The following is a 24,332-nucleotide window of genomic DNA, read 5'->3' on the forward strand; positions in this document are numbered from 1 at the left end:
TCATTTTGAATCTACCATAAAATCGGGTATATTTCGCTTGTTTAAACATTAAATGAAATTTCATTTTCTGTAATGATGATATATACAAAATTCCATCCGGAAGTATGTGCAAAAGTGTAAATCAGACCTGTATATATAACTTGAAAGTGTTTAAAACTGTAAAAGTGGACTTTTTTCACTCTTTCACTTAATTCGTACAAGTAAAACTGATATGGTACAAATAGATTGTTTGTTCATAAACCAGTATAACAGATTAGTGCCCGTACCTGCCCAGTCGAGTAATAAATTGATTTTCATTTCATCAATCCTTGCGCAATTTCTTTTTACGCGTTCTCGTGTCGTTATATACCATTATGTATAACGCTCATCTTTCGTACGTAGGGATGGCAAAAAGAAATTACCATCACAGAGACATAATATTCACTATTGACAGAGAGTACCTGGTCATTATTTTACAAGGCATGAATCCATTGTTTTCGTGTTTGTGAGGCGGATCCACTTTGACACATTTTTCAATTATTTTTGAGTGGTTGCTTCGAACATGGGATAGGTTCAGAGGGAATAAGACAATTGTGACTCCTTTAATCCAAGTTGCGAGCATGAAGTTAACATCACTAGACTCAGCTAACAAGTTAATAAACAGATAAAATGACTTTTTAAGTGTGTCACTGATTAATATAGAGTAAAAGTCTCTGTCAAAAGGTTGTCGTAAGTCAGGCTTGTATGTGTAGGCCTATAAAGGCGCCAAAATCTCATTCTGAAACAGCACGATTACAATGACAAAGCATACTATACTTATATCGATTATGTCGAGAGAGCAATACCGTGAGCGCTCGTGCTCAAATGACAACATTGTTCAGTAATGTATACTGTGTGCTAGATATCTGTATTTACATGAAAATGCACTAAAACATGTTTTCTGTATCTGTAATACTACAAGAAAGCCGGTAAAAAACATACATGTATTACCCAGTATTATGTCTCAATCAAGACATCGTTGTCAGTCGAGAAATCTCAAATTAGCACTTAGGCCTAGGCATGCTTTTATACAGTTTGTTGACGTCAATCGACAGAAACTGTTTCCAGAGTTACAATTTTCTGTACAATTCTTGAGATCTCAATGTAGTGAACAATCAATATTTCAACAAAATGTAGTGAACTATCAATATTTCAACGAAATGAAAGCAGAAGGGAACTGCCACTGATTTTCTGATGATGTCCGCCTCCCTCTCGTTGGCAAAACTGTTTGCTTATGATTGGAAAAATATTCCCGTATTTGTCTAAGTCTACACAGATCTGAATATCATCTTTTTCGATCTTGTTCGCCACACTTGCCTCGTCCTCTTCCCCATCCCCTTCCCCGTCTGCGTCCACGACCTCGGCCTTGGCGTCGACCAAGTCCTTGTTCCTGGCCTCTTTCTTCAGAAGGCTCCTCTTCACTAGCATCCCCCTCCTCATCTTGCTTACACAGCGACTGTCCTCTTTCATTGTCGCATGCTGGGCAAATGTTTGGCGTGGATTCACTGCTCCTCAGTACGTGGCCAAACTGACATTGTCTCCAGAAATCCAAGTTATTTGACAGCTGCTCCGGAAGATCATCTAGAGAATGGCTTGATAACCGAGTAAACCCATTCATATGATATATCTCGGTCAGAAGCCGATCGACTGATCTATGTTGATTCTTCCCGAAGCGGGTTTCTGATACCAAAATGGATACGAGTTGCTCCATTTGAGAAGTGCCCTTCACTCCTTTGATAAATAGCTCCAGGAACTCTGTGAGCATGATTTGCCTTTTAAGTTCAGTCTTCGTGTCATGGATTTGCTGCTCGGTTAGCTCGACGACATCTCCGGTCAGAAAACTCACGGTCTCATCCGCACTGGCTTGAAGCGCCCTCTTTAAGATACCAACGATTTTCACGTCATTCATCTCGTTGCATTTCATGTGACCTCTCAGCTTTCGAATAAATGAAAAGCTGCACAATTGTACTCGACTGACCATTTTAATTCGGAAACAGATGCCTTTTCTGTGATTTGATGTCATGTGTTGAAGGTCTTTCGCCCGATCGAACAGATATGATTCTATAGGTAGTGGGTGACGGATCATGATGTCGATGAGCTCTGAGTGTTCCTTTTGTGATTCGTCAATAACGCAACGTAGACTTTTCCGATAGGTGTGAAGGATTGAGCCGTATCGACGACTCACCTTTATCAGTGTACCACATCTCGGACAAGAAGGAACCTTCAAGGAAAAGATAAACTTATTTTTAATCACTTTTGTGCAGATAATAAGTAACGTGATCAAATATGATATTTGATGGAAAACACTACAATTTTAAGAATATAGTCGTCAGTAAACATCCAAATGATTTATTATCAAAGTCGTGAAGGATACTCATTTAAAATTTGGCACAATATCCCTTCTTGAAAGGCATCCACAAATTCCCTTTTAGACAGTTGGTAACAACAATTATTTATAAATATCATATATATATCATTAATTTATATATATACATACATGTGTATATTATATATATATTATAATAGTAAGATAAAACAAGCGGTATATGGTATAACGCAAGTATCATTGTAATTTGTGTACACGTACAGTTTCTTGTAATACTCCTTATATATGTATTTGGTTTACATTTCGTAATTCCCTTCACCGAGCATCTGTGCAAATACACCAATACGTGATCTATGTCATGTTTCATCTTGCACGAAAAATGGGAGGACTCTAATAATAGTCAACTATATCACGGAAGAAATCGATATGAATTACCACTGCGTCCTTGAACAATGATGTTGCTGTCTTTCCTGTCCGATATCCAATGTACTTGTCAAGTCCGTTTACCTCAAAGACATGGCCACAGTCCTCCAGCTGCATATATCTTTGACAATAAATTGATCAAAACAATATGCCACACTATGATATAGATATTCAGACACCGACATGACGGTAAGACGGCGGTATAATCATAAACTAAACAAGGGGCCTGTTGCATAAATGTTCTACCCAAGAAAACTCGGGTTACTTTTCAACAGATTCCCCCCCCCCCCAACTCCCCGTGTTGCAGTCAATCCCAGAATCATATTAAATTTCAGTTTTCATGTTTAATCTCTTATCACAATTCTTTTTTTTAGGTAAAAAAGATTAATGCCACATACAGGCGCCTGGTTACGAAAATAAAAAATGTATTCTAAACTGCCTTATGCTTTGTAATCGCCAAATAGATTTTAATGTTCCGTGATGTTATGTTGAAATCATGTTCAGTCCATTACGTTTATTTCTTATCATTTCATATTATGCTCAGTAGTTCTATCCAAGGCATGTACCTTGGTTTATTGTCATTTCTTTGTCGACTACATGTATGTTTGTAAATACAGACAATCAAGCCAAAGAAGACTAAATGTCGAACGCTTCGATCAATATACATGGCATCTTGGTCATTTTTTTGTCTTCCTATGAAATGATTGTATATATATATACATTATGATATACATACCTAATTGTTGTCAACGCTGTACTCTTTATGGTAAATTTCAGAATTCATATACACACTACGATAGACCGAATACATTTCACGGTACTCGTGAGTGTTCTATGTATATGATAACCATCATTTAATTTCAAGTAAAAGCATTTTCAGTCTTTATGGCTTGTCACTCACACAGAATGAGTGCACTTTGTTTCTAACGAATTTATTTCTTGTAAATATGAAAAGTACACGTAGATACTTACCGTGATACTCTGGGGTCTTCGGTTCCAAAGAAGCGTTGTTCCAGCTCAGTCTTGTCACAGACTCTACATGTCTTCGGACAAATCTCTCCACAGAGACCGATACAGGGATGTCCACATTTTTTCTTCTTCTTACGACAGGGCTCGTCACACGGAGGTCTCTCACACGGTTCGAAACATAACTTGGAGCAACGGAAGTGTGGACAATTCCAATTGCACCGCTTCGTACAGACCTCACAAGGTGTATTGCAAGTATGGCTGCATTGGTCATGACGGCACTTCTGTGGACACTTCTGTTGACAAGACGAACATGGCGTCCCACACTTTTGTGTACATTTGTGTCCACAGATCAGCATTTTCTGACAAGGTTCTGTGCAAGGCAAGTGGAAACGTCCTCGATTACACTCCCCGCATGTACCCTTACAAGAGTGCCCACACAGCAACGTTGAGTCACACTTTACGTAACATGCGCTGGGCTTGTCACAGCACTTGACGGTCACTTTGTGCTTACATGGCCAGTTATCCCGGGTTATCATCTCTTCACATTTCTCCGTGCAGGACATTCCGCATTTAACTCGGCATTTGTGACCACATGGAAGTACCTTCTGGCATTCTGACGAGCAACACCCATCCTTTGGATCTTGCCAGCATTCAACCTCCTCATTGTGACCACAAGGGAGTTTCTTAAGTACAGGCTGCTGGCACTTGCTCTTGACACAACATTCCTCTTCCACCTCATGTCCACAGGAAAGGAGCTTCTTTGTCACTACTTTACACACGATACTCTGGATATCTCTGTGGCATTGAACAGTGCACATATGTCCACATGGGAGCATTTGTTCTATTTCTTGGTGGCATTTGATTTCGCTTGGATGCTTGTGACACTCCTCAAGACACTTGTGACCACAATCTAATATTTTCTTTACAAATTCCATGCACTTGCCGTGCTCACAGCACTTTTCCTCTTTTCTGTGGAAACACTGTAGCAGCCTTGTGACCATGATATCACATGACAAATGTAAATCATCAGTGCTTTCATGGCAGGGGAGAAACCGCTTGTGATTACATTGTAGAGTCTTCTCGACATCCTTATAACACCTGATATCAGCTATGTCCCTTCCACATGGCGCTTGGCATGAGTGCCAGCATGGTAGTATCTTTTTTACAATCACAGGACAGCTAGTGGGACAACTCTCGGAGCACAAATTCGGGCAAGTGTGATTGCTCGTGCAGATAGTCTTAAGACACGGTGCTTCACATCTGTACAAAATATGATCTTTGTCAGTAGGGTGACAAAGTTGTCTGCACACATGTCCGCATTCTAGTCTAGCTTCACATGGCCTCATACAACCACCATTTGGAGCATTTTCAAAATCCTTTCCTGCTCTAACATCAGTCTGTGGGTCAGGGTGGTTTACACATCGCAACTGCAATGATTCCCCAATGCTGTTGGTCTTCTTCAGATCCTCCACAATTCCTTTCCACAAGTCACTGTTTTCAGCAAAGAGGGCGAAGTTGCCAATGCAAAACATGCCTTTCTTCGCCCTTGACAAGGAGACACACAGCCGATTTGAGATTTCGAGAAAGCCAATCTTTCCATCATCGTTACTCCTAACAAATGACACAAGTATTATATCATTCTCTTCTCCTTGGTAATTGTCAATGGAAGTCACCTTTACGCCGAGAAACTCATTCCTCCTGTCCATCAGTTTCTTGAACTGGAGAAGCTGACCAGTATATGGTGTCAGTATGGTGATCTCATGTGTCTTGTATCCCTGCTGTATGAGATACTGACATAGAGCAACCAGGAACTCTGCTTCATGCAAATTGAAATGACTTTGATTGTCATCAAACGAGCCCTCTGGCTGTCTGTGGTCAATGAAGAACATACTTTTGGATACTCCTTTAATATTCTCAAATTCCTTCACAGTGTCGTGATCATCTAGAACATCATAAAAGTGTTTCCTCAGAATGTCCGCAATCTGAGGGTGCATTCGGTGTTGAAGTTGTAGTTGAGTGAAAGGAAATCCATTGTTGATCAGTCGTTCAAACAGGGAAATGTCCAAGTGATATTTCTTTGCCAGCATGTAGACGTTTGGTTTTGGTCTGAGTTGTTGATGGTCACCGATAAGAATGAGCTGCTGGCAAGAAGAATGAAGAGCAGTTATGATGTGAGCCTCAAGCACTTCAGCAGCTTCCTCAACAACCACAATCTTCGGTCTCACTCTCTGAAGCACTTGCTGATTGCTGGCAGCCGCAGTTGTGGTCATGCCAATAATGGTAGCGTCTCGAAGCACTTTTACCTTCTCTATGTCTCTGGCTTCCTCTAGTTGTAAGCACAGTTGCTTGTACTTGTTCTCGTATACTGGCAGACGCGTTCGAAGATCTGCGATGTACCTGCCAAGCCATAGGTGATACAGTGCCCATCTTTGATTTGGAGACATTCGCCATACATCACGAATTTTGTTCATGGAAGCAGGATCAATGCTATCTTTTCCTAGCAACTTTCGGACAATGTAACTCCTTAGTGCAAGATTCAAACGGTTTTGAAGAAGAGAGCAATCGAGACCTAGAAAAGGGACGTCGTCCTTCTCAAATTCAGCCATTTCTGTCTCAAAGTCTTCTTCAATCATGCACTTAACCTCTGCATAGTCTTTTTCCTCCGCAATGTCTATTGGATTGTTGAGGGCTTCTGTCATTTCTTCCTTCTTTTCAAGCATTTTCTCCTCTTCCAGTACTCTCTCCTCTTCTCCATTTGCAACCTGCGTTGCCTGCCCTGGCTTCCAGTCAGAGTCGCTCTGATGATCACACAATAGCCATTCCACCATCCATGAATCAACCTTCTTTAATTTTGAAAGTCTGAGCAGGCTGTTGTAATGCTTCCATGACATAAAGGGACCTAGTTCATACTCGTTGACGATCCCCTTTCTAGCTCCTGCCAGACGCGCCTGGGTTCGCTCCACGATAACCTTTGCATTATCATGATCTCTGAACACGCTGTTGTTACGTCTCAGTAATCTATTAAGGTTATATTGCTGGAGTGCATTGCTTTTACTTCGGCTACCAACTCTTACAATATCTGCTTGAAGGAACTGGAGAATGCCTTCCAGGAATTGATCAAGGGCGTGATTTGTATAGCATACCAAGAGAATGGGACCAGGGTCTGCTTGAGTACACCACAGATGCACGTTCTGAACGAGGATGTGAACGATCTTGAGACCGACATACGTCTTGCCGGTTCCTGGCGGGCCCTGAATAACGGAGAGTTCGTTAGTGAGTGCTGTCTTTACTGCCTTGAGTTGTGACGGATCAAGTTTTACATCATCAATACTCGGCCAAGCATCGTCATTCGTAACTTCAATTGTTTGCTTGAAGACTCGCTGTAATCCATGCCTTAAGCTAATACTTCGATTCTCTTCAAACAGCGGGGATATGTCCATTTCCTTGTACGCAGTTTCCTCTGGTATATCATCAGACTCTGCCCGTAAATAGAGTGGCTTGTAAACGTTTTGACTGAGGCTAAGGATATACCTTGCTAGGGGCAAGGGAATGGATTGTATTCGCTGAAGTCCCTGCAATACCGGACGATAAGCTTCAAAGAAGATAGAAGATTCCGCCATGACAAAAGTTCTTCCTAACAGGCAGGAAGCATCCTCTAGATCGACCAAATGAACAACAACACGTCCAGCTTCCAGTTCTTTTACTTCTCTTTTGGCCACTGTTCCAAAGAAAAACGTATGGAAGTCATCGCTGGAAAGGAGAACTAGAGACCCAAATACAAGTCTCTTAGATGTTTGCCATTGAACTCTTGGGAGAGTCTTGAAGGACATACAGTACGAGACTCTTGATAAATTGCGAATAGATTGAACAAAGCGCACTTCTTCATACATTCGGATATCATGAAGTCTAGGCCTCTGGTTGGGATGTGCTCTTTTGAAGGCAAGGTATTCTGATATACCTACACGTAACGGATAGACGAAATCTTCCTTGAGAAGTCTAAACTGCACGTCCAAGTAGTGATCTCCATCCGCATAAACGCCTCTCGTGATATGAGGTCGAAGAAATGGTTGATACCCTGCCTTAAGTTCTCTTGCGGTAGGAAGAATGGCTTGCTGGCGAAAGTCATCCGGAGGAGGATTCTTACGAACGCTATCCATTTGACGTTTTCTGTCCTTCTCCTTTTCAAGGGCATCGATCTGGTGTGACATATCAGTCATAATGGGCCTCAGATGCTTGTATAGGTCTGGATACGCTTCTTTGAATCCTTCCACGACATCTTCAAGTAGGATGAAGGAAACTTTGACATCTGCCACTCGACTCGGCAAACTCTGTAGCATTGTTTTGAACACGATGAAAACATCCATGAAGAGAGTTTGTACTTCATTGATAGACTCATTTGCCAAATTTCTGAGCTTGATAAGATAGGACGGGAGATGGCGTGTAAGCAGTATTGAGTCAGACACCAAGGTGAGCAGCATAGTGACTGTATGATCTGCACAAATGGTTCCACAGATATATGCCAAACTCCGCCATATAAGCCTCTGCCTCTTCTCGTCAATCTTTGATTCATTGACACCAGCTTCTACACTTCCCTTGAGTGAACTCAGCTCCACCGCTGCCTCGGAAGGATTTTTCTTGAGCAGGTCCTGCAGCAATTCAGAGCTGATTGGTTGAAAGTTTCGTCGATTCTTTTGACCCCCGCTGGAATGAGCACCAGGTCTAAATAAGTATAAGTAATTTGAACATAAGATTACGCGTCATGTTGCAATACCGTAGATCATGCGGTAAACCCTGATAGCTGTCACCGAAGCGTTTTTATAAATGGCATCTGCCAATTCCTTTAACAAGTGAAAAATTGCAGTGAATACATGCATGGATTTAATTTTCAGGTATAGGCGATATATATAGTGGCGAGAGATTCGACATGTATAAGTATAGAACCGGTTAAAAAGAAATGAAATCTAAAAAGAGTATAATGAAGTATAGCGATACTTCATCTATGAGAAACGGGACTTTATCATCAGAGTGGGTTGCGTCAACAATACTGCAAAAGCCCACTATAATTGTCCAGTGCTAAATAACTCTTGATAACGGTAGACTGTTTAATCTTTCCCAGCCGATCTATGGACTAAACGTGTTTCGTCCACTCTATAATCATGACAATAAATCATGATTCCATGTCTTACGTTCCTGACAGACTTCTCCGGTGAATTTTCTACTCCGGGTAGCATACACCAAACCACCAATCTTGAACTTGCTGAGTGTCATATCACAACTATGGAAACATTTTTCTTTTCTTTCATGACGACGCAATTATGAAGACTTCCTTTCCAAAAGATGCTACATCAGCTTTTGACTTTTATGGCTTTGGCTTTTGGCTTTTGAGTTTTATTTTATATGCTTGGAGGTGTATTCACAATAACTTCGTGTCCCATAATCCTACCCCGTAATGTGATGAAATACGCCTCGGAAAAAAAATCCATCCCGCTAATCCGCAAAGTTTTTGCTATGTATAAGTTATACTCGGTTATCTAATTCTTTTTCCCTTTCACAGGTCACTTTCACTTATAGAATCACCATTACCTAAACTGCACGTCCAATCATTGTAGCCATTTTAATGTTTAAACCAACTATACACTTTCGGTTAGGATTAACGCTTAGGATTAGTAAACAACATAATAAATTACCTATCAGAGTCCTGTATCCTCTCAAAACCTCGGCGACCTCGGATCGAGCATGCTACCCCTATCCTGGAGCCATCGGCACCCTTATGCTTCACTTCTGTGTCCGGAACTCCTGAATGACATGCATTTGGATGTCGTCTTGACCCTCCTCTCTCTTCACTGACCCTTCCACCATCTCGGCGGCTACCTACTCTCCATCCATCACTTACCCTGTCGTAGTTGGTGTTGCGTGGACTTGCCATTACTGGATGATATAATTCAGACATAAATGTAATTACTGAACGCTTCACATGACACAATTAACGAGTTCATCTCCACAATGTTTACGATGAAAAATCCTAAGAGATTGGCCGAATTCCTATGTAAACTGACGACAATCATTGCTAATGTTTGCTAATGTTTGCTAATCATTGCTAATGTCACTGTGACTATTATGTGGTAGCTGTGATAACTGTATACTACTATGTGACTAGTGGGAGATAAACCACATAGTCCGGACAAATCGGTTAGCGCGCGGACCGGCCCCGGAACTTCGCAATATTTTCGTGGTTTTTTTAGTGAGTGCACACTTCATATCACACTGTTTGAACATAGAACAAACCCTGCGATCATCGGTGACATATTTCGACACATTCTGGAATGATATCGTTATATGGAGCCTGAGAAATCATCACGGAAACCAGCCCCAGATATGCCGATGACTCGTAACAAAGGGAGGACCGGACCATCACCAGTGGTCTTGCCGGCAGACACGGGTGCATCGGGAGCCATAGATAGTGACGATGGTCCTGCTGGTCAGTCAACCGTCCAGCCAGACCCCAAACTCCTGCACACTATACATGACCATGTCGACAAAGCTCTGAACAATGACGAAACACGTAGTCGACTGGTGGAGGCTATTGTGGCAGCAATCCGGGAACAAGTAACCCAGGAGGTATACAGGGCAATTGAAATGGACCTCCTTCAACAACAACAAAAGATCACGTCACTCGCCGAAACAGTCGACAAACTGCAGAAAAAGGTTGATCACCTCGAACGAGTCTGTGAAGGGCAAGAACAATACAGTCGCAGGAATTGCCTGCGCTTTCAAGGAATTCCGGAACGTAAAAACGAGGACACGGATCAGCTGGTCATCGACGTCGTCCGGGAGAAGCTCAAGATCGACATCGCGCCGCTGCACATCGATCGGAGTCATCGCGTCACTCCTCGAGAGTGGGATGGGCAGAAGACGAGGCCGATCATAGTGAAGTTCGCGAACCACAACAAGAGAGCGGAAATATACAAGAAGCGAGCCGATCTCAAAGGTACGCGTGTCTACATACACGAGGACCTGACGACGACCAGACAACGACTCATCAATGAGGTGCGAAAGCATGTGAAGGTCAAACGAGTTTGGACCCTGGATGGCAGAATCACGGCTCTGACGAACGACGACAGGAAAGTCCCAATAACTACAACTGCAGATCTTGAGAAGCTGGAACGCAGGCACAACTGACTGTAAGAGAATCAAGTGAGCGATATACTCTGTATCTCTGTAATATGCCGGTTCGATTTCCATGTATTGCATGTAGCACTCCGGTTAGAAATAATCAAAATGGTTTGATGTGTGCATATTGCCAGAAGTGGTGTCACTTAAAGTGCACAAATGTACATAGAAAAATATTTGAATCTGACTCTGACTGGATTTGTGATCTGTGTTTGTTTAGAGAAATTCCGTTTCATTCCTTGTCAGATGATACCTGTGCAGTACCAATATCAATATCAGGCGTTGTAAACGAGCAGAAAGGTTGTTACGTAAGTCCTTGTAAAGATGACCATACAGATGTTCTTATTCACAAAGTCCGTCAGTGTAAAGGATTCACATTCACTCATCTCAACTGCGTGTCTTTGTTGAAAAACATAGAAGAGATTCGATTGTTGCATGAACAAATTCTCCCTGATGTGTTCGCACTAAGTGAAACGCACGTAAATGAAAACATTGATGATACTGAACTCAAAATAGATGGTTATGATTTAATACGCAAAGACAGAGACAGAAATGGAGGAGGAGTTGCCGCATATATTAAGTCGAGCGTTAATTACGAATTACGTGTAGATTTAGTAGATGAAAAGTTGGAGATATTACCGATTGAAATGAAGTTTACATACATGAAAAATATTCTTGTGTTGGTATGGTACAGACCGCCAAACTCTGGTGTAGAAATTTTTCAGAATTTTGAGGCACTCTTCCAAAGAATTGACGATATCAACATGGACGTAGTTATTATTGGTGATATAAACTGTGATATGTTAGATCGAACTTTGTGGCAGTCGAAACGGTTTTGTCAGATATTGGATAATTTTGATTAGAAGCAAGTCATAACTGAACCAACTAGAGTAACAAATGTGACTTCAACATTAGTGGATCTCATTATTACAAATAATTCTGATAAAATAAGACAGAGTGGAGTTATTCATGTAGCTCTAAGTGATCATTATTTAATCCATTGTACGTGGGGATCGGAACACAGATCAAACGCAAACCCCCCAAACCAACACAAGTATATTATGGTACGTAACGCAAAGCGTATAGATATGGAAGCATACGTTAAAGAAATTGCTGATATTGATTGGCATGAATTGAGAACTAAAGAGGATGTAAATGATGCTTATGGTTATTTTGAAAATACGTTAGCGGTTATTGTTGATAAATATGCTCCCATTAAAAAGCATAGAGTAAGAAAGAAAAAATCCCCGTGGATGACAAGAAGGATATTAGAGTTGATTCATGTAAGAAATACACAAAAGAAAACAGCAAAGAAAACGAAAGAAGACAGAGATTGGAGTGAGTATAGAATATTAAGAAATAAGGTCACTACAGAAATAAGACAGGCTAAATCTGAGTATATCACTAAGACTGTTGAAACAAATGATAGAAATTCTCATGAGGTATGGAAATCATTGAAGCATGTTATGCCATCGAAGAAGAAAGATCAAGATCCAGTGTATTTACAAGGTAAAGATGGTGCATTGATGAGATCAGAAGAGGTTGCAGATCGATTTAATGTTTATTTCAGTGAAGTTGGTCAAATCATACAGAGGAGCGTCACACAAGATAGTAATTTTGGCTACAGGAAGTATGTACCAGTCAATCAACCAAACTTTAGTTTTCAGCCAATCTCTGAATCAGATGTTGAAAAAGCATTGCGGGCTCTACCGAACAAAAAATCCAGTGAAGGGGGTAAGCTACCTCTGAGTCTGTTAAAAGCCGTTTCTGAGTATATCATTGCACCATTAGCCTTTATATTCAATTTGTCCTTTAAAACTGGTAAAATTCCGACTTCACTGAAATATTCAAAAATCATCCCTATTCATAAAAAGGGAAAGAAGACAGATGTCAATAATTATCGACCAATCTCCATTCTGCCGATCACTGTGAAGATGCTTGAAAAGATTGTGTACAATCAGGTTTACTCCTATTTGCATTCAGTAGACGCCATTAACAAAAACCAGTCAGGTTTTCGCCCACAACATTCAACAATGACCACGCTATTGAAGGTTACAGAAGACTGGCTCTCCTCTATGGATGATGGTAGAATGACAGGAATGGTTAGTATAGACTTAAGAAAAGCCTTTGATACAGTGGACCACGTCATACTTGTAGACAAGCTGGGAATGATTGGCATGGCTCCCCATGCCTGTGAATGGTTTAAGGATTACCTCAGCAATCGCACACAATATACTGAGGTGAATGGTTTTCAATCGAAATCACTTAGCGTAACATGTGGAGTCCCCCAAGGGTCCAATCTTGGCCCACTTTTGTTTACAATCTATATCAATGATTTGCCTAACTGCTTACAACGTTCATCGGTTGCATTATATGCTGACGATACGTGTATTTATGTGTCTGGTAAAAATGTAAAACAGATGGAAGAAAATTTAAACCATGATATGGCCTGTATTGCAGATTGGCTAATATGTAACCGATTAGCCCTTAATTTGGAAAAATGTGAAACTATGTTAATAGGATCTAAAAAAAGGTTAAAAATGTGAATTTGAATGTGATTGTAAATGATGTTAGAATAACTCAAGTTCCTTATTGTAAATATCTCGGTGTGTATATTGATCAGTCACTAGACTGGAGCCATCATATTGAACATTTGTGTAAACGCATTATCAGAGATTTGTATCTGTTAAAGAGAATAAGACATTTTATATCAATTGAAACAGCTGTTACATTCTATAAATCCATCATTCAAAGTAACTTTGACTATTGTGATGTTATATGGTCAAATGTTAATCAGAGTTATATTCAGCGTCTTCAAATTCTTCAGAATCGTTCTCTAAGAGCAGTGTTGCAGGTGAATTCGAGATGCCCAACTAATTTGTTATACTCACAAATTAATGTTGACACACTTGAGATGAGAAGGAAAAAACATATGTTGTGCACAATGTATAAAGTCGCTTATAATTTAACCCCTAAATATATAAGTGAAATGTTTGAGTTGAAAATTTTTGATTATGATTTAAGGAATACAACGCTGATATTCAAGTTACCATATATCAAAACCTGCTTTAGGCAAAGGAGTTTTAGTTATCAAGGTCCAAAATTATGGAATACATTGCCAACATGCGTAAAACAGCAAACAATTTTTAGCGGTTATAGACGGAGTTTGAATTTGTATCTGACACCACAGTGATATTGTACCCATTCCCCATCTTTTTTTTTCAAGTAAACCAAGCATGTATTTATTTTTTTTTTAATGTAAATATTTTTTTCTAATTTTGTTCTGATTTGTTTCATCTAATTGTATTTTGTATATATGTTTCATGTACATGTGTATATGTTTTGAAAAAAAAAGTATGTCATTTTTACCTCATGATGCACGGACATGAGGAAGAACAGCCGTCTGGCTGAATCATGTGCCGTGTTGAAATAAATAAATGAAATGAAAATGAAATGAAATGTTAATAATATATAAGTTTCATCAGGATAACGTGAAATTGCGGTTCAAACCGCCTGAGAATAAGTCATGAATTCGTCGCTAATAGATGAATGGCACTTTTTCACAATATAATTTGTAGATCCGTTTAGCGACAATGAATTGCATGGTGTGGTGAATCATCTTCCCATCACATAAAAATACCGCCAACCTTTTTTTTTCAGTGGAAAACATCCGAAAATTTAATCCAGTTAGTTTGAATATAAACCAAGAGGTCAAACAAACTAACAAAAAACACTCCTAAATCCATATGCTTGTGTGTATGTGTGTGTTTCTTCTTTTTTTTTAGTCACGGGATATTTATCAGTTTAATTCCAGTGAAAACATTCGTTAACAACATTGCGAAGGATTCATAATCTCTACAGTTCGATTCTTCAGCTCTTAATTGTCACATAATCACCTCTGTTTGGTGAAAAGTCCAGCCATCTTCTCAGATGGAAATGAAACAAAGAAACAAGTACGAGCATAGCATTATTCGAAAGACATTCGATTCTGGAACACGTTTGTTTGAAGCACTGATGAGCAAGAGTTCAGGATGTATATTATGGGGAGGGGGAGTTAAGGGCACCTTACGCTTATACAACTGCTCCTCTGTTGAACCTTTAAAATTTTGCATAGAAACATACTTGTTCAATATCGCCTTTCAGCTTTCCAACATACATGGAGTTTGCACATTTTATGATACATTATCACTATCATTGTTCTTTACCAGAGTCCTCTGTTACCGGAGTTGCTTATCGAATTGTAGCTACAAAAACAAAAACAAACGAAAAACAAACAAGCAAACGCATACATTATCTTCCTTACTATTTGGAGTCGATCCCTTGCACTGCAGATCATACGTAGAAGGAAATGCGAGAGGTGACACTCATTTGAACGAAGCGACATTGGCGACTTCGAACGTACCGAAAACATGACTGCTTTTGATATCCTAAATGATGAATGAAATGCCTCGTCAACCAATTTCCAAGTTTGGGTTCAGACCATTTTTACCATCAGGATCAGCAAGTGATGGCCAACCGGCTGTGTCTATGCGTGAATGAAGGATCAGAATGATATATCATCGATTTCGCCACACAGCACATAGCAGCGTCTAATCAGCACACTCGTCGTGATTGCTGGGGAATCCCACTCGCGTTAAAATAACAGGGTTTGAACCTAGTCACAAAATTGTCAAGAGAGCACTTAAGAAAGAAACAATTGAAAACCTGTCATGCGATCAAAAGGCGAGAATAATTACGGGTGTCATGGTTGTAGTTCGCCAACATTTAATAACTCATTGATCCATTGCATTAGCGCCTCCAAGTTTTTTTAGTGATAGAAAACATGCAGTGATAACGTCTTAAGCGTTTCAATTCATTTAATCCTTTGGTGCTTGGATAAATTCCATCTGATTTCAGCGTATATTATTCTGTTTATTTGATTTCATCCTATATATTTGTTGAAGTCAATTTGAATATGGCTACCGATGGAATGGGGTCGCACTGTAATGTGGAATAATAAAGCAGCACGGAGGGTTCTGTTTGGTATGACCTTCAGTGAAATACTGTGTCATTCATACATGAGCAATATAGACCTATACCTTTGACAGTTAATTGCAATCGCAATTAATCATCATTTTAAGTCAACCACATTTTCCGTAATGCGACCACTTACTCCCCCTCCCCTTATTTTTTTCCTTTTATGAGAGCCCGAAAAAGAGGCCACGTCAACAAATTTTGGCAAAAATTGTCAATGTTTCTCACTACATTACCTTACCTGAATTACCTATGATGACGCCCAGTAAGTCAAAAGGCTTGTAGAGGGCCGTACCACAAGTCAAAATCCTGAGCAAGAAACGACAAAGAAAAAAGCTGGATGAAAATCTTCCATATCATGCAATATTTTGAAGATTTGAATCATATCTGCACCTTAAAGTCTGTACTCGAGGAATGGAATTCCCAAAGGCTTGAGTCTGTCAAACTACGATGCTCTAATTTCATATACCAACTCAAGCTCTGTTTTTATCACTCTTTGTAAGCTCATAAGCTCAAGGATGACGCCTGCATTTACATTGATTAGCCACATTCACATCAAGTACCATAGGCTTTCTACCTACATCTGACCATACAAATTACACAGGGAGCTGGAATGAGAGCCATATTCACTTTTTCCTTGTAGGATTCCATCTTCTCTGTCCCCTTAACACAGTAACTGAGTAATGAAATGTAAAGTTGTTGTGCCAATATGAGTAAAAAAAATAAGTGGGAGCCTATGGACGTAAACATGTGGCGATCGAAATGGACCAAAAGAGGGAATTGTTTAGAAACATGATCAGTGACAGATTTGGCTTTCCGTGTGTGTAGTTTCTCTAATGAAATACACATTTTTCCTAAAGCTTGTGTACGTAAAATCAGTGCATCTTCTTGAAAATGTTACATTTGCACTGCTCCATAAATGGTGGTTTGGGCTCCTTGTTTCGAATCCTGAGGCTGCAAATATCTTTCGACAAGATGTTCCACCTACAAATCCCCCCCCCTCTTCATGCTAAGTGTTATGGGGCCTACTATCATTGCCATACAATCCAGCATAACTGTATTTTCTTGTCACCAAGAGGCACTTTCATGCTGCTCTTCGCAATACCGTCTCGCTTCCTGTTTTCACATTGAGTGAATTTCGCAACATGTCCAGAAGAATCGGGGGGGGGGGAGGGATTTCGGTAAAATGTGACGGGAAGTGTTTTTTTTTTTCTTTTGCTTCAAAGATACTGTTTACTATTGGGAGCAGTGGTTTGAAATATGTTCGAGTTTGACGCATATGTGTAGGTCAGTTGTATAACAAAACATCCTACTATATAAAAAATCGCAATAAAGCCCAAACTATTAGAAGATATCACTATTTTTCTCAATGAGCCATAACTGTAGACGTATAATTGTAGAAACAATCTTATTATAACTAATATTCACATTTTGTATGTTCAACAATACATACAACATTAATAATTCTGATTACTGGTGACATTTTACATTAGTTGTTTCTTTCCGTTACTCACATCTTACAACTATTTTTAAGCACTAAACCTGGGATTTTGTTTCATTTGCAAACAATAAATGATACCTTTCAGATTCGTATGGTTGGCTTGCAAGGTTAAAGGGGATGGCTAGTAACTGATCAGTATGAATCAGTGCGAATGCTGGGGGATGATTGTTCCAATCGTTGTGGGATTTATTTAAGAGTACATTATAATATTATATCTATTGTTGTGTGAAAATTGTTTGTTTCTGAATGGTCTCATATTCAAGTAATGTGCGGTTTAATGTATCCAGGTTAGCATGCCTGTACAGTGACGGGGCATTAAACTGCACATTACTTGAATATGAGATCGTTCTGAAGCAAATAATTTTCACACAATAGATATATATAATGCACTCTTGAATGAATCCTACAAGAATTGGAACAATCATCCCCCAGCATTCCCATTGATTCCCACTGATCAGTTACTAGCAATCCCCTTTAACATTACCAGGTTTCGAGTACTTTCATCTTCTGAGTGTGTGAGTTGCGGCATGCACCATTTCGTTGAAACACCGTTAGTAAAATGCGTATACAGTGATGCAGTCGTTGACAAAATAGATTTAGAATTTTTCGCCTTTTCTTTCTTCACTTTTTCTATTTTTTCGTATTTTCCTATTTTCACATTTAGCGGATATTGCAATATTTCTGACTCACCGAACGCGTGTATTGCGCAAGACAGAGAGTATTACACAGAGCGAGAACATGATAGGAAGTGAGCAATGTTTCACCTTCGGACCCTTTAGTTTCATTTGTATCAGAGCAATGATCTGACGAGTCTCAGACATGCAATAATAACATATATATATATATATATACATATATATATATATATATATATGTATATATATTATGTAATATGTAGGCCCTATATATATACATATATATATATATATATATATATATATATATATACATATATATATATATATATATATATATATATATATTATATTCATATCATAAAGACCCATATATATATATATATATATATACACCTGTATATATATGTTTATATATATATATATATATATATGAAGAGCTTGCTTCCAACAGGCGCTAAATCCATCATTTTTCAATGGATTTAGCGATGGGTCGTCACTCTAATGAATTTCATTTTCCTTTAACTAGTACTATTTTCATACAGTCTGTATTCACATTTGCTGGACCCAAAATCTGGAATAATCTTTTTGATAGTTTAAAGGACTGGTATAATATTGGTGGAGATGAGGATTTGGCTTTTAACTTTTTGCGAGATATCAAGAAACCCCTTGTGAAATAGTACAGAACATGCGATTCTAATTCAAAGCTTATTTGGCGAAAATCAGTTTTAGAATGGCCGCGACATCAAAAACAGAGTAAAACAAAGCGATCGTAATAAAAAGGTGGGTCCCATCTTTTACATGTTTTTTAGGATTGCTCTGTTTTGGGTATCTCAGCCATAAAAAAAGTAATGAAATTGGCCATTCCAACAACCAAAAGGTTAGAAACCTGAGGTTAGGTCTCAACCAAAACTGTATGATTCCTTTAAATTCCCCAAATTCAAGGTTGTTTTTTCATAAACAATAAAAAGATTGTTATTATCTATAGAGATTTATATGACTTCCGTCATTAAATTCAAAATTTTTTTAATTAAAACTATGAAGTCATAGAATTTTGCTTATTCTTCAATGGTTGCAAATGAACCGTAACATTAAACTTCATTTTGTTTTAAAATCAAGCAATTGCTAAGCGGCCCCAACCACCCCTTAATTCTTGTTACATTATAGTCACCTACCTTTCAATGTTCACACCAAGTGACTAGTTTCTCTTGGCCAAAGATTGAGATATTGAAGGTTACGATCTTAAACTTCGCGATCTTAGCTAGTGGAACCGCGACTTTCTCTTCCTTCTGTACTGCATGACAGCGACTAAGTAGGCGCGGTCACACGGGCAACAGATCGGGAAGTTTGGAGGTTGAGGAAATATCCGTTGGAGTGGGAAGTTTCGCGAGAAGTTTGCGGTCACAGTGGCAAAACTTCGAAATCTTAAAGATCGCGATTTTAAACTTTCCGATATTTTGCCAGTGTGATCGCGGCTACTGTGGGTACTTTGTCTAGAGTGTTTGTTCAAGATTAGTTAGTTCTCCTTGTTTGTTTGTTTCGTATTTCCTCTTTTTATATATAATATTAGCTTAATTATGTGACTTGTTGTATTACGTGGGGATGCACCCTACAAGCATTGCTTTTTAGCATTTCTCCTCGTTCACAGCATTATCGTATACTTTCAATATTTCACAAACGTATACAGTCATTTTGTTCATTTTACCTATTTATTCATGTATTCAATTTCCGCAAATTATTGTTGTGTTTTTGTTGGAAATGGAAATGAATTCATGAATGTAACAATGATTAGAAGGTAACAGAGCAATAATGTCTTCATTCACTGGGTTCTTAGCTTCAGAGAATGACAATTGTTCAAGTAAATAAAGAAAATATACCAAGAATGATAAAAAAACGGCGTTACCACGAAAAAAAAACACTCATCAATAATGCTCCCCTTATCCATCGGTTTCAATAGGGCCAAAACATTCACATCACATGGAAATTATATGGAATCGTGAAATTATTTTTACAACCTTTAATAAACAGTGGTGATACTTTCAGCAACTGTCAGACTCTACATACAGAGGACATGTCCCTTAAATTGTATGGCCACATATTTTCATAAAAGTACATAATCTTCACCTGTAATCCAGTTTAAATTCTCTAGAAACTAACTAAAATTCCAAATAAACTGGATTCTCTCTCATTTCTGTGAACAAATCCCCGCTATGGTGCTTGCAATGAACTGTAGAAAGAACCTGATCAAACATTTACTTTCTGAACTTGGTCAATGTAAGTGAATATATCTTTATCTGTTTTTATTTTGTTGTGATTTGTTTTTTTTTTCCTTTGTTAACCTTGTCACCAAACAAAAGTTTGGCAATGGGTTTGATAATGGGCGATCTAGGGTTCAGCAGACTAGGAGGCGAAATCAAAGAATTCAAGACAAAATCAAGAAAACAAGAAAGATAAAAATCAACACATATTAAAGGAAATCAAACAGTGAAGCATCAAATACATTGATCTATTTTCTCCGCTAGTTTATTGCTTTTCAACATAGAGCATAAAATCATAACATTCATGGTGAAACCATACCATCTTTTTGTTTTCACCTATATTCAAGCTGAACCATGTAGATTGTGATTGGACCAACATTGAGCGACTATCTATACTTGAAAGAGCTTATAACCAGTGACCTGGTAGCTTCCGTCTCTCTGTGGCGTTCCGTTCAACCAAAAATCTGATATGCTTTCCACTGCTCTATCATGGGAGCCTTAAATTGCAAAGCTTTAAAATGACACTGAAAGGTAGAACTCGATGCACACAAAGAAACTAAATCAGCTTTTCAACGGTATATACGATCTTAACCGTTTTATAGTCTTTATTTTGCTGGTGTTCACTGTACTTGCAAATGCATTATAAACCATTGTTATTCATTATATTCTACGTAAGATATTAGTACTGCGTACATAAGCATTGTACTTAACATTTGATGAAGTCAAAAACAAATGATTTTTTTTTCATTTTTTTTTTCATTTTTACTATTTCAGTATGGTACAAATAATCAACTATGATCACTTTCTGAAATATACACATTGTTCATAATAATTCATGGCTGATTTTGCACATGAAAGGAAAGCAAGTCATTGTGACAGAGAACGGAGACATAATTAAAAAAAAGTCAAGGTACCATACTGGAGGATCTCCAGTAAGCCGAGCTTAATATTAGGGCCTCGTGCACAAAGAAATAAATAAACAGTTTTAACCAACTATCGACTTACTTAACTACAACAACAAAAACAAACTATTTCACACAACAAAACATACACGGCCATGTACACAGGTGATGCTAAGAAAGAAAAACTAAGAAGGGGATAGCGATAATGAAAGAGAGTGAGAAAGAACAGGAGAGAAAGAAATAGAAAGACTCCTCGTTCACTGTACAATTATACATTGTACAAATACAACACTATTGCAAGTGCATTCACCCTGTAGCCAGGTAACGGCTGGGTGAGCAACTGAAGTCCTCTGTTGTATATATGGCTCTTCTCTCAATCAATGCTTAAACATTTTACAACTGTAATATAAGTCTGAAAAGTACATAATTATGAAAATACGCAAAAATTAATCATATTCATACCAATCTTTTCACAAACTTTACGATAAAATTTGCAAAACAAATTACTGACTAAAAATAGACACAATAGTTACCTCTCATCGGTAGCATGTCCTTCATGTCATTGATGTCATTGTACTCACAAAGAATAGATACCAGTAAAGAACAGTGTTTACATCCATAGGAGAAAAACAAACATCGCTTGTCAGTCGTTACTTTTAGCACTACAGATGCACGCTAATGTCTTCTGCTTTAGTAGCTGGCAAATATACCGTATGCATCACTAACCTTCACACACCACGACCAACTTGTATTCAATTTCACAGCAAACGTGTAATAATCTATGGGTACCAAATCTACAGAGGCACAGTTAAGGTTAAGGGGGCATTCCGGACGATTTTCATAATTTCGCATCATGTAGTACATAAATCAACAGCTCTACATATAGATTAGTGGAATCTATTTTGGTTATTGAGCAGAGAAACCAATAAATTGAAAATCTTAAACAAATTACATTGAACAGTATTGATGACATCAGAGCCTCATACATTTCAGAAATGTAGCAGTGTAATTCCATTACAATACCGCTTGCTCAACAAGTTAACCTGTGAAAAATCTATGCATGTCTTCTTCTTTTGTTCTGCTTCCTCTAGCCCCATCTCATGCGTTCTTATTGTGAGGCTGTCATGTCATCATCCTTGTTAATTACAATTTGTTATAAATTTTGAAAACATTCTCATTCCTTATCCCAATCACTATAAATTCTGACACTCTGTACTCAGTTTGGCTAATTTATAGTTGTTCTAATGTAAAAGTCTGAAAATCATCCGGAGGTCCCCTTTAAGACCTTCACCGCATGGGGTAAAGGATGTGGAAAAAATAGATAAGTAGATTTTCTATGCACCTTTTTTTTTAACTCTCATTCTCATTTTTTTTTTCATTCAAGTGACCAAGTGACTAAGTATGCATATCATTTGTTGCTTATCAGCCACAAATGATAAGCATACTTGGCCATTTGAGCGGTTATACTATCTAGCTGACAAGAAAAACTTCAACAACAACAGCAACAACACCAATGACACACAGCTAAGTTACATACAACAGATGAAACAGAGGCTTGTGTCGCACGCAAACAAAGTTAATGAAGTGAAAGCTCCTCTGGATCTTTCGTCGTGTCCGTGGTTACAGAATTTTAGTAGCAAATTTTCACTGTTGTAACAAAAACACAGTCTGTAACTTCGACAATGTGACATATGGGGAAAACACACTGAAATCATTAAAGTGATAGTCACTTGCACTCTGCAATCATTGTTGTAAATTCTTGAAACTTTAGAGTTTGTGGACTACTTGAGTTTTGGGGTAGGCATAATGCGTCAGTTCACTGTTTCAAGCAGTATATAATATAACAACATCAAAGCATCTCGTTTTTAAGCTCTTTGTCACGCTTATGGTAATAGATACAATGTTTACAATAATTTTACCTCGGTATTTTGACAAAGTCTCACTAATGTGCGTCAAGATCTAAACATGTTCAACATAAAAAAATATATATCTTCAGATAGTGTATGCATTTATATCATACATAGTATACATGCACCAAGTACACTATCCGTATATACAGTATTTTGGACAACTCCTGGATCATGGAACAGAAATGAGTGATGTGCAAAGTACATGACGAGAGAGAGTCAGGGTATCCATCTGAGACAACGATGAGTAGTCTAGTGGTTCACATCAGTTTCATTAGTCATTTAGGCTCTACAAATTTTAAACATCCACGTAAAAATCTCCTATTATTTAGTCGTGTTCAGCATCTTCCGTTACTGCGTTGCCTCCCGGCAGAAGGGCTCTAAAAGCTTGTACGACATAAACTTGCCAGGGTCCTTCTGCCGGCCAAGCGACAAATTTCCTCAATATGATATCGCACATTAATTTCCTACAATATCTTTGAACAAAATCATTGGATCGAGAGATATATCCATATTTCATATCTAACATGGCACAAAGTGAACACATCCAAGTTTAGAACATTAGAGCTTATATGAATAGTACAGTCAATATAATTCAAAACAGGACACTCCATCATATTTGTAATGGAGTACCAGCTGTAAAGTAATTGTATGTAAAGTAGTGGATATAGTTTGACTATTACCTGACATTGATATGACATGAGGAAGGGAGAAACATTAGGCAATGTGTCAATTATGTCGAATAAGATTTGAAAATTTTTCAGGTCCCCTAGGAATGAAAGACAGAGCCGGCAAGTAAAAAAAAATATGAGTGAGATTTTCATGACTCGGCGCGCGCACATGCGAGCGGGGAGGGTGTGGGAGGGGGATGTTCCCCCTCCCCTCCCACGGTGGATAGCTTTTTCAGTTTTTAGCTCTTAATTTGATTTGATTTGATTTGATATATTCTCTGTATGCCATTTTTTTCAAATACATCAACTTACTGCAATTTCATTAACAAAGTACAAAATAACGGTAGTATACTTTCAACAATTATCATCATTTTCATCAATTAAAGAATACATCTGTAATATGATTCCATGAGTAACATCTTAATAATTTGCATACAGAACAATTGTCAAGAATAAGCACAAAGCTTGACAGTTTGGCAACTGATAACAAATAACATCGAAATGAAGAAAACCAAGAGGGTCCAACATGATGCTCGCGG

The 24,332-nt window shown here is 38.4% G+C and overlaps 1 protein-coding gene across 1 annotated transcript; it reads right to left on the reverse strand.

Moving 5' to 3' along the window:
* Nucleotides 1–1,303: 1,303 nt before the first annotated feature.
* Nucleotides 1,304–9,662, reverse strand: LOC139715280 (NFX1-type zinc finger-containing protein 1-like). Its single transcript, XM_071626858.1, has 5 exons — nt 9,424–9,662; nt 7,143–8,455; nt 3,740–7,112; nt 2,780–2,888; nt 1,304–2,239 (listed from the first exon to the last, which is right to left on the reverse strand). Exons 1-5 carry the CDS (start codon nt 9,660–9,662, stop codon nt 1,304–1,306), a joined length of 5,970 nt encoding a protein of 1,989 aa, XP_071482959.1.
* Nucleotides 9,663–24,332: the final 14,670 nt, after the last annotated feature.

This window comes from Diadema antillarum, unplaced genomic scaffold, assembly GCF_040938485.1.
Source record: "Diadema antillarum isolate AM-2024a unplaced genomic scaffold, OU_Dant_1.0 seq00003223_RagTag, whole genome shotgun sequence".
NCBI lineage: Eukaryota > Metazoa > Echinodermata > Echinoidea > Diadematoida > Diadematidae > Diadema > Diadema antillarum.